The sequence below is a fragment of the Bombina bombina genome, chromosome 1 (genome assembly GCF_027579735.1).
Source record: "Bombina bombina isolate aBomBom1 chromosome 1, aBomBom1.pri, whole genome shotgun sequence".
Taxonomy (NCBI): Eukaryota; Metazoa; Chordata; class Amphibia; order Anura; family Bombinatoridae; genus Bombina; species Bombina bombina.
In genome coordinates, this window is record NC_069499.1 from 1,407,660,127 (window position 1) to 1,407,679,095 (window position 18,969).

An 18,969-nucleotide genomic window follows, 5' to 3' on the forward strand; every position below is an offset into this window, starting at 1 on the left:
TTTTATTCCATGATTCAGATAGAGCATGCAATTTTAAGCAACTTTCTAATTTACTCCTATTATCAATTTTTCTTTGTTCTCTTGCTATCTTTAATTTAAAAGCTGGAATGTAAATCTTAGCAGCCATCCCATTTTAGGTTAAGCACCATGGATAATGCTTGCTTATTGGAGGCTTACATGTACCCACCAATAAGCAAGGGTAACCCAGGTTCTCAATCAAAAATGTGCTGGCTCCTATGCATCACATTCCTGCTTTTTAAATAAAGATAGCAAGAGAACGAAGAAAAATTGATAATAGGAGTAAATTAGAAAGTTGCTTAAAATTGCATGCTCTATCTGAATCATGAAAGAAATAAATTTGGGGTTAGTGTCCCTTTAAGTATTTTAGCATAAGCATTTTTTCCCATTCCTGAAACTGCTATTTTGAGGAAATTGGATATTTTGTTTAAATGTTATTTTTTCTTTTTTGTTACATTTTGCAAGATGTCTCAAACTGATTCTGCCTCTGATGTTACTGTAGGAACTAAGCTGCCTGTACACAATTTCTACCAAAGCGAAGTGTGTATGTTGTTAGCTGATTTTATTTCTTCAGCTCAAATATGTGGCACTTGTTATGTTATATTATTTCATACTGATAATATTTCTATAGTACAAATACATCTACTGTTAAACCTTCACAGTCTAATGTACATGATATTCCTGTAGATATTAAGGATTATATTGCTACAGACATAGAGAAGGCTATGACTGCTATTCCGCCTTCAAATTAACGTAAATGATCTCTCCTAACTTCTCATAAATCTAGTGAAGTTTGTATTGATCAACAGCATACTGAAGTATTTCTGCTGATGAGGTTTTCTCTGATTCAGAGGATCCTACTTCAGAGACTGATATTGATAAATCAAGCTTTCTATTGAATATATTCATTCTTTATTAAGGAAGTATTGTTAATTTGGGGTATTGAGGAATCTAGTCCTTTTGATAACAAGAATAGCAAATGTTTGAATTCTGTTTTTTTAAAGGGACACTCAGGTTAAATTAAATTTTCATGTTTCAGATACAGTATATAATTTTTAACAACTTTCCAATTTACTTCCATTAAAAAAAATGTGCACAGACTTTTATATTTACAATTTTTGAGTCACCAGATTCTACTGAGCATGTTCAAGAATTCACAGACTACACGTATATGCATTTGTGATTGGCTGATTGCTATCACATGGTACAAGGGGAGTGGAAATATACATAACTTTGAAATTTGTTATAAAAAAATTCTACTACGCATTTGAAGTTCAGACAAAGTGCTATTGCATTGTCTTGTTATCTTGCATTTGTTGATTATGCAAATCTAATGTGCTGACTGGTCCTTTAAGCTTCTGATGTTACTCTTGAAGTTTTTCTTATTCCAGATGCTATCTATCATATGTTTAGTAAGCAATCTAAACGTAGTGCTTCTTTTTACCTTTCTTCTAAGTTTAAAAATCTATATCTATCCTATGGAAGATATTGCTTCTTTTAAGGATCCTTTAAATAGGAAGTTTGTTTCCTATCTTAGAGAAGCATATTTACACATTTGACCCTCAGATCTTTCCTTCACTCCTCACATTCAGTCCTTGGCTACAACCTGCCGCTTCCACCTTAAAAACATCTCTAAAATTAGACACTTCCTTACACAAGACACAACTAAGATTTTAATCCACTCTCTCATTCTTTCCCGCCTTGATTACTGCAACTCTGTTCTCTCTGGTCTCCCCACCTGCCGCCTAGCTCCTTTACAATCCATAATGAATGCCTCTGCCAGACTCATCTTCCTTACACGTCACTCTTCATCTGCTGCGCCTCTCTGCCAATCCCTTCACTGGCTACCTCTTGCCTCTAGGATCAAACACAAAACTCTCACTCTTACATACAAAGCCCTCAACTGCACTGCTCCCCCTTACACCTCAGACCTTGTCTCCAGATACTCTCCCTCCCGTCCCCTTCGCTCTGCTCATGACCTCCTACTCTCCCCCTCTCTTGTCACCTCATCACACTCCCGGTTTACAGGACTTCTCCAGACTGGTTCCCATCTTGTGGAAATCTCTGCCTCGCTCCACAAGACTCTCTTCTATTTTTAAAAGCTTCAAGTGCTCCCTAAAGACTCTATTGTTCATACACGCATACAACCTACGCTAACCTTTCCTAATACCAGTTCCTCTCCTCCACTGCAATCCCCATTTCTATGGCTGATGTTGCTGCTGTTTTACCTTTTTGGTTGGACAGTTCAGTTATCAGATCTTGAAATGTCTAAGCATTGTTCTTTTACTTCAACATGCCTATCATTTCATTTGTGATGCTATATTTTATGTCATTTTAATTGATATTAAATCTTTGTTTTTAGCCTTTTTTACTAGAAAAGTTTTATGGCTTAAATCTCTTATATGGTGTCTAAATTTAGATAACTATCTTATTATTTTAGAATACCAATTTTTTAGGTTTTCTATTGGATTTTATTATCTCCTCTATTACTGGGGGAAAGGGAGTTTTTTCTGCCCCAAGATAAGAAATCTAAGGTGAATTTTTAAGCTCCCAATTGTTTTTTCATTCCCCTAAGGCCTCTGGCTTTAATTTGAGATTTACTCAGAATTTGAATGAATCCAAGCCTTATAAATTAAAGTAATTTCAGACCCTAAAACTGCATGAAGGTGTGGCTCTTAAACCAGTCCAACTGGTGGGGGGGCAGATTGAATTTATTTCAACACATTTGGACAGTTTCAAAAAAAGACTGGCCTGGAAGAAGCTCTCTAATGATGCCATCACATTCTGTTTGAAGTAGTGATGTCATTTTGTGGATTTATCATATGTGGTGTATATGACTTACTGCATCTCATTATATACTAGTCACCACAATATAAGTTATACTTTTACTCAATTAATTCAGCCCACTGCATCCTACTTGCTTCATTAGATGGGGCTTGACTGTAATGCTGCCATCACTCTAATTATTATTAGTTTGTTAACATCATTACATTTTGTAGGAATCTTCCTAGACCTTTCTTTATTCTGCAAATCTGAAAAGCAATGATGCAATGCCAGTTTCACGGTTGTGTCCTAATCATTTAATTCTGATCTGCTGATAATGAGATTGGACACCATCATAAGCGAGCTCATGGACACTTGTCAGCTGAATTTTCTATGCTAGTTAACATTTACTCCTCAAAGGCAATACAACCTTAATCTATTAAATACTCTATGCATAATTAACTGTTTCCAGCACAAGAGGAACATAAATTACATCATCACCCCCAGCACATGACTTATAAATACTCATATACCCATTAAACTTAAAACTACAGTGAAAAAAGTTCTTAATTGGAAGGCTAAATAGTAGGCCTTTAAGGAGACTTGAAGTTAGCCACTGGTTTAATGTAGCAAAAGGCTGTCAACATTTTAAACTGTATCAGTATACAAGTAGTTTTTTTAAATCTGAACAAATGAAATATATTTACTAATGGACAGTTTAACATTTCTGGCCATCCTTCTGATAATATGATGCAGTGTCAGAAAGTATTTATTTATGTAGAAAGATAGCTTGTGATATGCTCTTTTATCTAATGTTTCTACGCCCCTATACTGAGTGGTGAAATTTGATTATGTAAATAGATAAAACAAAAGCAACCTTGACATGCAGAGTAATAAAGTACTTCTTTCTACTTTCTTAAAAACTTTCAAAATAAAAGTGGTACAATTTTGCAATTATTTTTATTCTAAACATAGAGTAAAATAAGAAATCAAACTATTGCATATCTAGGTTGTAGAGGGCATCTGTAAAGGAGGAGTAGGAGGACCAGGAATGAGCATTGAAGTAGAGGTATCTGTAAAGGACCAGATAAAGAGATATGCCTTAAATAAAGAGTATGCAGCATCCCAAAAGCCAGGTGAACTAAGGGTTCGCTGAAAAAGGAAGTAGCCAACAGTATCAAAAACGGCTAAATGGTCTCAGTGAAAGTTACATGATGTGACATTTATTTGCATTATTGACTTTGTGGGGTATTGTTTCAGTGGAATGTCATGGGTAAAATCTGGATTGTATGAGGATAAAGGAAATCATTGGGTTAGCAAACTAGGAAATAGACATTGGTAAAAGATTAGCTTTGGATCAAGCAGTGTCTTCTTTAGACTATAAATGTTAAATGAGGTGTGTCCTTGGTAACAAAGAGATTAAAGAGATGAATTAATATTGGAGGAGCACAAATTAAATTAAACTTACAGTGAAAGAAATGTTCTTGAGTTCCAACAGAGACATTCAGCAGTGCTGGATTATTTTGGGAAGTAACATGTTTATTTGGATTACCACAGTTAAAGTTTGGTACTGTACAATGTGATGGATGCATTCATTCTAGTGCTGAATGTATTAATAGTTTGTAGTAATTATTAAAAAAAAAAAAAAAGTCTGGGCATGTGGTGTTTATGGTGTTAGTCAGAAGTTAAACTGTGTCTACAAATGCCATGGGCCAATGGGATGGATATTTATATGGGTTCATGGAGAAGCAAGTTGATGAGTATGGTGAGAGAAAATAAAGTCAATGGTTTGGTCATCACAATGTTGAGAAGATGTGGAATGTTGTAAGAGAAGGAGGAAGCTAATGAAAGGAGCATAGAGCAGGGGCTGACTGATAGATTTCACACAAATTTGTCATGCTCTGGCCGGCAGTTTACAATCCAGAGACCGTAAAGTGGTCCAGAAAGAGGAAGGTTGATCCAGGGATCAATTTGTGGAAGCAACTTCCAGACACAAAAGACTGATAAAATGGAATGCAAAGAAGGGATGCATTGTAATGTGTCAAATCCTTACCAGTCTTCAGTAACATTGATACTGGTTATAGCTTCAGTGTTTTTACCATGAAACCCTGTGCTGAGAAGATTACAATAGGGCCTTGTCTTAGGGACTCAGTCTGTTGGGTTATAGAGTGGCATGTAAGGAGGAGCTGACCTAATGGTGTACTGGAAAAGCCTGTCCATGGAAATTGCAGTTAAGATATTATTTTCGAAATATAGTAGATTAATATGTTTTAGTGATTGTAAGCATTTAATTAGATTGTTTTAGCAAATCGTTAGCGAAAGACAACTACTTCTTTCACAATCCTGGCAGAAGAAAATCTAATGTTTAGACACTACCCATATCATGCCACTATCTCTGAGTCAATTCCCAAATGTTATCGAAGGTTTTCCATAAACAAATCTTGTGAAGCTAATACACAGTTCCTCTGTTAAACATGTCACTATCATGAATCAGTGTCATTTTTAACCTCTACTCGTGTACCCAGCACTACAGAATGTGATGGTGCTTTACATGATCTAACACATTCTCCAAAAAAAAGGATAAAGCCTATGCATTAAGAATGCTCATAAGGGTAAGAAACAATGTAGTTTATTTTAGGTTTGTCTACCCTAAGAAAACAGTTACATAAAATTAATGTTCTCCAATTACATACACATTTGCAATACTCTTTTGCCGTCAGAATTACTGGACTAATGCAGCCACTCCAATCAGCAGAGTGACTTTACAAACATCTAACTGATCTAAACTATGATAGAAAACTGAAAAGAAATCTTTGAGAGAATAAATGTGTGAAATTAGACTAATGATAATAATCTACTGCATCACATTTGCATAATTTCATCATAAAACTACCACACTATTAATTACCAATCATTCTATAATTGTTTTCTTATAAGACTGTTGTATATAAGGTTTTTTTTGTTTGTGCCTCTTCTCTGCTGCAAAGCAGATTTTTCACAACTAAAGTTGGAGTATATAAATCTTACAAATTCATCTGTCATTAAATGAGAGCCTGCTGCACTGCACAACAGTAATGAGTATATAGAGCTGTCTTCAAAGACTAGGGCTCCTTCAGACTAAAATACCAACAAAAGGGTTCCCCTGAGATCTCCTGTCTAGGGCCCATGCAGAGCTCCCCTTCTCCAGCCTCAGTCACTATCAGCTGTTGCATATTCTAGCCTGGCTGGTTCTATGAATGTCAGGATTGACGTCACTCCACATTCCTCTCATTCTCCCTGCCTGCTTCAGGAAACTGGAGTAAGATTTGTGCAAGCGAGCTTGTGGGCACGGCCTATGACACGCAGCCTCATGTCATACACGTAGGCTCAGCCCTTTGTTTTCGTTTCTTAAACTCAGAGCTCAGCATTTCTCTGCTCAGTATAAAAAATAATTATATTATTCTTTATTGATTTGTCCAAAGCACATTACAGAACATAGTATTTTGCAGGGAAGTTTAATTACCAAAACAACGTCAAAAGTACAAAGTCCAGCTGTGAAATGTTTAGTTGCTAAGAAGCCGACAATACAGTTAGTAATAGTTATTATGATTATTATATTTAATTGGAATGTGACAAGAAATTATGCAGCACTATATAGGGGACATTAAAGGGATAGGAAAGTCAAAATTAAACTCGCACGTTTCAGATAGATCATGTATTTTTAAGACACTTGTAAATTCACTTCTATTTTCAAATGTGCTTCTTTCTCTTGGTATCCCTGGTTGAAAAAGAATATGCACATATCCTACACTAGTGGGAGCTAGCTTTTGTCTCTTTTGATTGGCTATCCAGGTGTGTTTATCTAGCTGCTATTAGTGAAATGATGTTCCTTTAGCAAAGGATAAGAGAAAGCATGTTTGATAAAAGCATTAAATTGGAAAGTTGTTTAAAGTTGTATGTTCTGTTTAAATAATGAAAGAAAATGTGGAGGTTTCCTGTCCCTTTAAACAAAGGCAAGACAATGAAGATGGATTTGGGCAGAAGGATTTTTGGCTGTGCTCCTCTGAGAACTTACAATCTAAGTAATATGACATATCTAGAAAAGCTTTATGGTACGTGAATATGAATTCTGACCCAAGAAGTGTATATTCTTGTGAGATGAGTCTCTGCCTCCATGGAGCTTACATAATAATGGTGAGATGAGAGAACAAGCTCCAGGGGACAAACAATCTAGTAACATAATGACTGAGACCTGTCCTCTGAGCTTACAGTAGTGTTGTACACTGGGGGATACTGCCTCAGTGATGAGTGTTATTATACTGCAGTGGTAGCATAGCTAGAAACCTTGTGCTGAGAAGATTATAATGAGGTCTTGTCTGAGGAACTAATTTCTTGGGGTTATGAAAGGATGACTTGTAAGAAGGAGCTGACATACTGGTATTTTGGAAAATAATTTTCTTGGGAATTGATACTATAAATATAAATGACACTGCATAAGTATGGTAGATTAATAAGAATTGTTTCCTTGAATGCAAACATTTCAATAGACTTATTTAGCAAATCATTAAAAAAGACAAGTTACACAATCTGACACTGGCAGGAGAAAAGCTAATGTTTAGAGACATTCTAGGATCTTCACATATCACACCACTACCTCTGAGTCAGCCTGCATATGTTACTGAAGACATTAACAGAACTTGTGTAGTAAATACACAATTCTTCTGTCAGACACAGACTGTAAGACACTTTTTGGCCACAATGAAATAAACAAACTTCCATACACCTAAATAGAGCTATACGATCCAGTCTCAAAGCTGGACTTGTACAAAATGTTAGGTACACATGCCTACTCAAACAGTTCAACGTATGCAGGTCACACACAGACAACACTTTCAGACACACATGGAATCATGGAGAGGTAATTTTTCTTATGGAAGGTTAAGCACAAACTCATAACAACTGATGTATTAACCCCTTAACAACAGGGGCTTCCAGGGCTTTAACAGCACAGGTCTCACAGACCAGGATGGGTATCATGCTGATACACCCATAGAAGCGAAACAGGCAGCCAATGTGCTGTCATTAAGGGATGAAGGTTGTTGAGTGTTTTAGTGTGTACACGCATATGTCTAACTGTGCAGTCTCCTGATGTATATCTCTAATTAGGGCAATCTGATGTGTTGTAGTCAGACTGTGTATTGTACATGCACTCATATCTGTATGTTGTATACATTATATGAACTAAACATCAGTTCTGTTGAATTATATAACCCAGAGTTGTATTCCTGCTTTACCAAAGTACCAACATAAAAAAAAAAGAATGTTTCTTATGAGAATATAAAATAAACCAATTAATATATTGTCATTCTGATGGCACATCTGTAAACTCTGATCATAGTTTAAAATGTGTTTTCCATTTGCCTTGTCCACCCAGGAAATGGCTATATTAGTGCCAGAGCCTCTCCAGGCCTCATAACCGTCTCCAATGGAAACGGCATGGGTAAAGTTATACCTGCTAAATCACCACCACCTCCTTCGCAGAACAACCAGCTCGGAGCCAACAGTCGCAAACCAGACTTACGTGTTATTACCTCTCAAGGCAGCAAAGGGTTAATGCATCACTTGGTGAGTACATGCATGGTCTTTAAAGGCTTATGATTTATTTGTTTACAGTATTAGATTCTTCACTGACTGTGTAGCTTGTTTTGATCACACTGGTAACCATGGGAATAAGCAGAGTAGAAGGAGGCTGTGATTGGATAAAATTTAGATGTCTTATGGCTCCTTCTTGATTAAGTTTGTGTTTTGGAACATATACTAAAGCCTTTCTCCTACAAGAGCCATCATTAATACATAAAATGTAGAACTTTATTTTTCCCGGGAAGAAAAACTACAGTGTAGGTCAATATCCTGTGGTGGTCTTATTTTTTTTTTTTTACTGTAATGATGTACGGGAACAGACATTTATACCAGCATTAGATGCATGCAAATTGGTTCATTTGAGTTTGGTGCAAACTGTTTTGCCTAATATTATATTATTACTGACATTGAAATATAATGTATCTTGTAAAAAAGATTGCTGTTGTCCTGCTATTTTACAATTTGCTTCTGTACTGTCACTATATAGAGTAGGTACTAATCATAAAGTATTCATAACTGACTCTTTTTATTAAATGTTCCTTTTTATAACAACTGTTTGGTGTTTTTCTCTCTCCATTTCTTTTTCTCTTTCTGCTTTTTGCACCCAGACGGAGGAACAATTAGAAATGGTAAGTTTTAATGCTTGCTCTGTATCCTTTTCTTTTTTTCATAACTGTAGTTTGTCAAAGTTCCCCTTATTGTTTCTGATGTAAATACTGCAATGCACACTCACACCAAAGCACACACATAAAGAATAACTTACAATGAAACACATTCGTCACTATGGCAGAAAAAAAAGTCCAATAGTTAGCATTATTTGGATATGGAGAATATCACTTTGGTATGCATTTTAAGGACTTTATACAACTCTTGTTTTTGGTAAAAATTGTGCTTGTCCCACGCTCCCTAGAGAAGCCAACAAAGCAAAACCCATGCTCCCTAGAAAAGCCAAAAAGCAAAACCTGTACCATATCAAATACCTTGTTTAGGCAATTTTCTGCATTTTTAAAACCTAGGTTACAGATTTTGCTTAAAAGTTTTTTTGTTTTTTTTAAAGAGCATGAGACAAAGCACAAAAAAGCAAGAAGTGTTTAATGTCCCTTAGAGGGACATGAAATCTCAAAACTTTCTTTCATGATTCAGATAGAGCACACATTTTGTAAACAACTTTCAAATGTACTTCTTTTTAGCAATTGTATTTCATTCTCTTGGTATCCTTTCTTGAAGAAGCAGCAATGCATTATGCATTGCTAGCTGAACACATCGATAAGCCAATTACAAAAGGGCATATATGTACAGCCACCAATGACAAGCTAGTTCACAGCTCCTGAGCCTACCTAGGTATGCTTTTCAACAAACAATACAAAGAGAACAAATCAAATTAGATAAAAGAAACAAATTCTGAAGTTTTTTTAAATTGTATGCTCTGTCTGAATCATGAAAGAAAAAAAATTGGATTTCATGTCCCTTTTAATTATTGCAGCTCCTATGCTTGTTTGGTGCTACTGTTTTACATAGGCAGGTAAAACGAGCAGTGTGAAGGGTTTTTCTTTCCGTCTCTAAGGCTTGACATTTGTTTCTGTCCAGTAACCTGGGCTAAATGGAAAGCTTTTTCTCCCTTGATTTCAGAATGTTTCCAGCCCTGTAGGTGCATATTTTGTGTGTGTGAACGCATCCATTACATCATTTTTTTTATCCCACTTAGAAGAAAAAGCATATTAGAGTGTGTCTATGTACATAAACCCTCATATACCTCAGAGGATTGCATGTCAGAAGGCTGCTTGCTCACAGTATGGCCAATTGGTGGTTAGCAAACCTTCCAAGTTGCCTTTGATAGCTGAAGATCACAAGGATGTCTGGGAGAGGAAAATGCAATTTATTCTTCCATTCCCATGTCTGAAGGAAATAAGTTTTCAGCTGCCCTCTTTTCACACCAGCGATGTGTGACCTAACCTAAAGACTGCGTGAGATGATCATCCTAGCATGAAAAACCTCATTGTTCAGTTATTAGAGAAAGAGAAGAGAAAGGCGAGAATTCATGGGCATACACTGTTCATTTGCACTTTCCAAGAAGAAATTAGTGTTTTATTAGGAATCTAAACGAGTTTTCAATACACAGGAAGATTACATGTACACTCACATATTGTACTGTGGATATCCCTTCTGTCTATTTGTATATATTTCCTACCTGTCATATGTCTTTCTGGCCCAGGAGACTGCATATATACAAATGTATGCATCAGATCAGCACATAAGTATAAAGATAGTCACAAACAATGACATATAAACACACGTACTTTTGGATAGATTCACACAAGAAATAACAAATTACAAGTGCCTAACTTGCACAAATGGTCAGATATGATTAAGACCATTCCACAGTGAATGGTGCAGAAATTACATGCAAATATATAACAGAGTGTGTAATATTTCCACTGAATTGTGCCTTTAATGTTATAGAGTTTTTAATTCATTGTCTGCAAGACAGGGCTACAGCACAATGCATTGCAAATGTTTATAAAGTATTATATTCAGCAGAAAGCTTTAGAAATGGGGGAAAAGGTAATAGCATAGTATGGTAGAAACTAATGTTACTCTGTGTGATGCTACATGCACGCCCTCACACCTTGCGTTCTTCTACTACAGAGTGCACAGCGGTTAGGAGTAGGAGGTGTGTCCCAAGCAACACATTCCCTAACCACCCCGGTTGTCTCTATGGCGACTCCCAGCCTACTCTCACATCATGGACTGCCTTTTTCTGCTATGTCCACAGCATACAACACAGGTAAGCAGGGACACAATTGCTATAAACCTCGGAATCTATAAATGAATGTATGAATAGCTGTTATGGTCCACATTAAAGCCAAAAATAAAGTTTTTTTATGTCTCATTATGCTGTTTGGAACTTGTTAAAAATTGTTATCATTGTTATTATTAATGAGAATAATCTTATTATTACTACTAATAATATTTATAATAAGATTGGGTTTGATGAGTGATAAGGGAGGCCCTTTACAAGCCATCAAGTGAGCTTTTACTTGGACAAAAGCTTCTGTTATTTCATGCAAATATATTGATGTATTCTTTGTTATTCAGAGGGAATAAATTATGACCACAATCAGAAATATGCTTACAACTACCTGCCATACTAAAGCTCTCTCAACTCGTTCGATTCTGTAGGGAATGAAATGCATAAAGTAACATGGCAACTAGTGAGGCTGGGAAGCTGGAGAGATTTCATAGGTTCTCACAAAACAAAGAAATGTGTTCATTTATCCAAGTCAGGCAAACCATTACCCAAGTCTTGTAGCTCAGGCAGCTCATGACTGGCACATTATACTCCTAAATATTCAGTAAGATTCTTCTGTCAGTCCACCACCTTGACTGCATTTTATTAACATAGCCCTTGTTTTTATGGTTTGCTCTGATGTAAGCAATACCAAATATAGCTATAAAGTGAACCTTCTAAGTGTGTGTAAATGTAATCTGAAAGAGAGTCATTTTAAATCAACCTTCACTACTTTAGTTTTTGGGTAACACTGGATAATTTTTCATATTAATTGGTATGGCTGCTGTTTTTTCCAAGAGAGTTGGCAACTGTTGCTAATACAGGTGTTTGGGATTGAAAAAGAAGGCTAGTTGCAGTGATGAACTTAAACATGTGTTTACTGTCATCGTGCTGAAACTAGTTCACCACCCTATAAATTGTATTAACATTGTATATTTACAGTTTGCATGTTGACTTTTAATTCTTTCTATGACTTAAATTTGACGTATTATTAAAACAATAATTTGAATACGGTCATCTTATTTAATTCATGAGGATTACAAATTTAAACTAAGCGCTACAAGAAGAAGCCATGCTTTCTGCATATGGAAAATCATTGAAGTACAGTGTTCAGCCTGTCAAAAAGAGAGCTAGGTGCAGCTTCATTTTTAACCACTTACAGATATGAGACATTGCTAAATGAGTTATGGTGCAGACTTGCGTGATCTTTTTTTAAATGTCATATCTGAGAACAGGTCAGACCTGTTTAAAAACCAAAGCTTGAAATAAGAGTGAATTTTTTCACACCTAGAAAAGGGTGTGTAAGATGAATGCTGAGTTCCACACCACAGGTAGCACACAGTAAAGAATTCATTTTCCTCCCTATGGTATAGACACTTGATGAGAATTTTGAGCTTGACAAGCTTTTGCCTGCCAGGGGAAGCAATAATTGAGAAGTGTGCTAAGATTAGATAACTCCTCTCACATGTAACGCTCAGACATAAGGCGCACACATAGATGTAGCAGCCTTCCACCTCACAAAGGGAACCTTTTTACTTACAACATTTTTATTATGTAGTTACAGGTATAATTTTAGTTGTATAACAAGAATTGATTACACCCTTCTGCAAATTCTTACTCCTTTTCCCCACATATTACTGATATTACCCCTGCCTAGCTCCACCTGTTGAATCTTATCTGGTGTGGCTGACCCCAGAGCATTCGCAACACGCATGCACATACAGCTCTGTAGCACCATGCCTACCTAGTACATAGTTATTTAAGTAAAAGCAGTTATGTAGTTGCCTCTTAAGTGCTGTCTGCTACTGGAAGTATTTGAATTGAAACTCAGTGGCTGATAAAATGGAAAACAAAAGTCTGGAGATCTCTCGGTAGCAGTTGTGTTCTGATTTCACTTCTGGGAAGACAACCCCAGCTTAATTGGCGCAAAGATACAGCAAAGCATTAGGCACTGGTATTCAGCTAATTGCAATATCTTATCAGTTGCATATTTTTGTCTAGTATTTGTGGTTTCAAATAAGCACATTTTTGTACTATGGGAAAGGCATCATGATATTAAATGTTACTGGGACATTTTTTCATGTATTAGATTTTTTTCATTCAGTAAATGTGTCTCAGTAGGTAGGTTAAACTGTTGTCTTTCTTTCCAGACTACCAGTTGACCAGTGCAGACCTGTCGTCACTCTCAACGTTTAGCTCTCCTGGAGGTTTGTCATTGGGCAGTATTTCTGCCTGGCAGCAGCAACAACAGCAGCAGCAACAACAACAGCAACAGCAGCAGCAGCAACAACAACATCAACAGCACCACCAAGCACATCACCTAGTCCCAGTATCACTAAGCAGTTTAGTGTGAGTATTCACAGCTCCCCACCCCACTCACGTATGTTCAGGTCACCCGCTAGTCAATGGCAAATGTCACTAGCGTATGTACTTAGGATGAGATGAAAGAATATGGAAGAAAGGAGCAAAGTGTTATTATGGAAAGTTAGCAGGCGGAGTTCCCAGGATTAAAGTTGTGGATTTTCCAAATAACAGCTTTGTAGGTGACAAAGCCTAGGGTTAAAATTATGGATCAAAGATCATCTTAGATTTAATAAGAGGTAGCAAAATAAGCTCATAATATGGGACATGCCTTTTGATATATTTTGTATGTACGCATTAGTGACCTTGTCTTAGGTGCTATTTCTGTTCTTAGGTCAATCAAGAAGAGAGAAACAGTTAGTTGTCAGTTAAGTGAAGTTGAAAGAGGAATAAAAAGCATGATATTTAAAAGGACATAGAAAACCCATAGTTACAGTCATCTACAATGCACAGCTAGTGAATAATTAACACGCCTCTGTTTAGATTAAAAATGAAGAGAAACTGACTTAGTTTATGTATTCACATATATTTCCTATTTGATTTATTTGTTATTTTACAGCTTTTTAAAATATGTCTTGATATTTTATTTTTTCCTATTTTTTACCAAAAACAACACAAAGGTCAGAGAAAACACATGAAACCTGTTGAAAGGCAAACAAAATAGATAAAAAAAAGTTAACACAAAACAATGATTTTGTCAAAAGCTTGTTCACAAAAGTTTATTTTCTAGAATATGATTGAAGAACGAATAAGAGGTAGCTGGTGTAAATTTTGTAGCTATGTTAGGATGGTATTGGTATAGTAAGACACAATTAACTTTCATATCCCTTGCTGTCAGTTGCTTGGAAACACAGTATAAAGCTTGTTCAAAGTCACTTGGAAACTGTGATTCTCCAAGTCACTGGTGGGGGGAGATGGATAATTGTAGAAGGTAATACACAGCAGGTGCTTGAACAACACGTAGGTTGTATTACTTGCTTCCTGCCAAACCAATTGCAGCATATTGCACAGCAGAAACATTTACATTTGTCTCTTCTACCCGTCCTACACTACTTTATAAATTAACTGTTTTATTCTCTTTCTTTTCAATCATCATTTAGATTTTCTATAACTTTGTTTTCATTTTCCATCTTTTTTTGCTTTTCTTGTTATTCATGTTAGCAACATTATTTCCTTCCATAAGGCAGGGAGAGTCCACTCCTTCATTCCTTACTGTTGGGAAATATATCACCTGGCCACCAGGAGGAGGCAAAGACACCCCAGCCAAAGGCTTAAATATCCCTCCCACTTCCCCTATCACCCCAGTCATTCTTTGCCTTTCGTAACTATAGGAGGTGGCAGAGAAGATTTTGGATAATCCTGTAATGGGTATGTTCCCTTCAAGAAAGGACCGGAGTTTTAAGTAATCCTGTCAACCTCTCAGTGAGAGTATTGATGAAAGATAGAGTCTGGAGGTGCAGGGAAAGTTTTTCTGCGAACCCATCCAGACTGTCCTCTAACAGCTCCTGAGCAATCAGTGTTGACGAGTTTCACTGTTTGCTGTTACACTCTCAAGTCCATGTCAGAGCTTCGCTGCAAGACTGTCACACTTGAGAGGCTGTGCCTGTTCCACAGGATAGATCCTGGAGGGTAAGACCGTTTATATATACACTTTTGCTATACAGGGTCACAGTGTGGCTCCTTTATGCCTCAATAGGATCATGGCTTAATATCTCCTTCAGGGAGATTATTTGAACAGCTAGGGGTTATTTACAACTACTTTTATGTGAGAGCTTTTGGGCTCATAGACTGTGTGCTTATGGCTTGAAACAAACAGGTTTCACTTTCGTTTTTAAATGTTGCACAGCTCATAATAACCCTCTGAGCCATCTACCTCTCAGGAATCTATGTCCCGAGAGATTACTACCCCTTCTATGCTACCCGCTCCACATGCAGTTCCCCTCGGCTCAACTAATCCTCCATCTGGAGGGGGCTTTTTTCCTGCGTACTTTACCACGCAGTTACAATTGGCGGTGTCTGCGGCCCTGAGTGCTTTACCTCCCTCTAGCAAGTGTAAGAGAAAGGTTAAACATAGTTCTCCTGACCTCCTGAGTCATCTAAATATTTGTCGGATTTAGCTACTATGTCACAGGCTAAGCTGATGGAGAAACCTAAGATCCCTAAATTAGACAGGGTTTATGAAGACAGGAAGGTCCCTCTGACTTTTCCTGTGCCTGTTAAAATGGCGAAAATTATTAGTTATGAATGGGAAAGAATTGAATTTAGAAAATTATTCCCAGTCCCTGACTCTCAATTAGAATTGTGGGGCTCCATCCCTAAGGTGGATGGCGCTATTTCTACTCTTGCTAAGCGTACCACTATTCTTCTGGAGGATAGTTCGTCTTTTAGAGAGCCTATGGATAAGAAAATGGAAACCTTTCTGAGGAAGATGTTTCAACATACAAGGGTTTTATTTCAACCGGCAGCAGCTGTAGCAGCTACCTACTGGTGCGACACCCTGTCTGAGCTCATTGAGGTGGAAACTCCCCTTAAGGATATTCAGGAGAGAATTTAAGATCTGAGAATTGCTAACTCCTTCATCTGTGACGCGAATATGCAGATTATTCGCCTAAAAGCAAAGGCTTCTGGCTTTGCGGTCCTAGCCCGCCGGGCTCTCTGGTTGAAGTCTTGGTCTGCAGATATGACTCCTTTCTCTTGTCTTCAAGGGGAAGATTTTATTCGGTCCAGGGCTGGACTGAATTATTTCTACAGTTAACAGAGGGAAAGGTGCCTTTCTACCGCAGGATAAGAAGAATAGACCTAAGGGACGGCAATTGTCTAATTTTCGTTCCTTTCGTTCTGACAAATCACAACGACAGCAATCCTCATCCAAGTCTGAGCAGCCCAAGAATACTTGAAAGCCGGCTCAGTCCTGGAATAAGTCCAAAGAGACTAAGAAGCCCGCCGAGAACAAATCAACATGAAGGGGTGGCCCCCGATCAACATGAAGGGGCGGCCCCCGATCTGGGATCGGATCGAGTAGGGGCAGACTGTCTCTTTTTTTAGATGCTTGGTTCCAGGATGTACAGGATCCTTAGGTCCTGGAGGTTGTATCTCAGGGATGCCGGATAGGATTCAAATCTCATCCACCAAGGGGCAGATTCCTACTCTCCAGACTGTCTACAAGACCAGAAAAGGACTGCCTTTTTAGGTTGCGTACAGGATCTCTCCTCTCTAGGAGTAATTGTCCCAGTGCCTATAGCAGAAAGAGGTTTGGTAATTTATTCAAACCTTTTCGTGGTTCCAAAAAAGTAGGGAACTTTTTCATCCAACAAGTTTCTGAGTGTTCCCTCTTTCAAGATGGAGACAATATGGTCAATTCTTCCTCTGGTTCAGGAAGGACAGTTTATGACCACCCTGACCTGAAGGATGTATACCTTCACTTTCCGATCCACAGGGAACATTATCAGTTCCTAAGCTTTGCTTTACTGGACCTGCACTTCCAGTTCATAGCTCTTCCGTTTGGCCTAGTTACTGCTCCAAGGATATTTCCGAAGGTTCTGGGGGCTCTTTTAGCCGTCGCTAGAACACAAGGTATCACAGTAGCGCCTTACCTGGACGATATCTTGGTACAGGCACTGTCTTGTCGTCTAGCGGGAGAACACTCAGAATCTCTTCTCAGTCTTCTTCGATCACATGGATGGAAGATAAACTTGGAAAAGAGTTTTCTTACTCAAAATACCAGGGCGAATTTCCTGGGGACAATAATAGACTCCATTTCCATGAGAATATTTCTAACCGATCAGAGACATTGCAAGTTAACTTCCGCATGTCTTGCCCTCCAGGCCTCCTTGAGATGCTCAGTGTATGGAGGTGATTGGACTCATGGTGTCCTGTATGGACATCACTCCCTTTGCCAGGTTCCATCTCAGACCCTTACAACTATGCATGCTGAGACAATGCATGCATGCATAGTTGTAAGGGTCTGAGATGGAACCTGGCAAAGGGAGTGATGTCCATACAGGACACCATGAGTCCAATCACCTCCATACACTGAGCCACTGAGGGTCTCAAGGAGGCCTGGAGGGTAAGACATTGGCGACCATTCAGATCTGTCTCAACAAATTGTGTTAACCTGTCAAGAGACTCACTCTCTTGGTGGCTTTGTCTAGATCATCTGTCCCAAGGCATGTGCTTCTTGAGACCATCCGGGGAAATTGTGACTACAGACGCAAGCCTTTCCGCCTGGGGAGCCGTTTGGGGTGCCAAGAAGGCACAAGGGCTGTTGACTCAGGAGTCCTCCCTTCCAATCAATATATTGGAACTCCGGGCAATCGTCAATGCTCTGAAGGCTTGGCCCCTTCTGGGCAGTTTATCAGATTCTAATCAGACAATATAACTTTGGTTGCCTACATCAACCATCAGGGGGGAACGAGAAGTTCCTTGGCGATGAGAGAAGTATCTCAGCTACTAGAGTGGGCGAAGACTCACAGCTGTACGCTGTCAGCAATCCAAATTCAGGGTGTGGACAACTGGGAAGCGGACTTCCTCAGCAGGCAATCCTTTCACCCAGGGGAATGTTCTCTTCACCCTGAGGTGTTTGCAGAGATATGCAGAGAGTGGGGGGCGGCGGAGATAGATCTCATGGCATCCCGCCTCAATACCAAGCTACCTAGGTACGGGTCGAGGGATCCTCAGGTTGAACTGATAGATGCCCTATCGGTACCATGGAGGTTCAGACTCCTATATTTTTTTCCTCCATTACCGGTTCTCCCTTGTGTGGTGGCTTGCAACAAGCAGAAGCGAGCATCAGTGATTCTGATTGCTCCATCATGGCAGCAAAGGACGTGGTTTGCAGATATGGTGGGGATGTCCTCATCTCCTCAGTGGAGGTTACCTTGTTGCAGAGTTCTGCTGATTCAGGGTCCCTTCATACATAAAAATCTAGATTCTCTGAGACCGACTGCGTGGAGATTGAACGCTTAGTCTTAGCCAAGAGAGAATTTTCTAAAAGTGTTATCGACACTGATTCAAGCTCATAAGCCAGTTACTCGTCGTATCTATCATAAAATGTGGTGGACTTACTTGTACTGGTGTGTGGCTTTTCCTGGCATAAGGTTAAGGTTGACAGAATTGTATCTTTTCTCCAGGTTGGACTGGAAAAGGGTCAATCTGCCAGTTCCCTGAAGGGACAGATTGCAACCCTCTCTGTGTTACTGCACAGAAGATTGGCTGACCTCCCGTATGTGCAGTCCTTTGTTAAGGCTCTGACTGTGTTTAGATCTGGGGCTCCGCCTTGGAGCCTCAATCTTGTTCTTCGTGTTTTACAGCAGGCTCCGTTTGAGCCTATGCATTCTGTTGACATTAAATTGTTATCTTGGAAGGTTATTTTTTGTTGGCTATTGCCTCTGTGCGCAGAGTTTCTGAGATTTCTGCTTTGC

At 38.5% G+C, this 18,969-nt stretch overlaps 1 protein-coding gene across 7 annotated transcripts in view; it reads left to right on the forward strand.

Annotated features, from left to right (window-relative positions):
- MEF2D (myocyte enhancer factor 2D) overlaps nucleotides 1–18,969 on the forward strand; it is a 345,309-nt gene that overhangs the window by 299,324 nt on the left and 27,016 nt on the right. For 6 of the 7 annotated variants that reach the window (XM_053705226.1, XM_053705208.1, XM_053705220.1 and 3 more), the window contains 4 exons: nucleotides 8,195–8,385; nucleotides 9,009–9,029; nucleotides 11,047–11,185; nucleotides 13,339–13,537. In XM_053705226.1, coding sequence (XP_053561201.1) covers nucleotides 8,195–8,385; nucleotides 9,009–9,029; nucleotides 11,047–11,185; nucleotides 13,339–13,537 — 550 coding nt within the window. The remainder of the gene's footprint in view (nucleotides 1–8,194; nucleotides 8,386–9,008; nucleotides 9,030–11,046; nucleotides 11,186–13,338; nucleotides 13,538–18,969) is intronic. The other variant, XM_053705222.1, reaches the window with a different exon arrangement.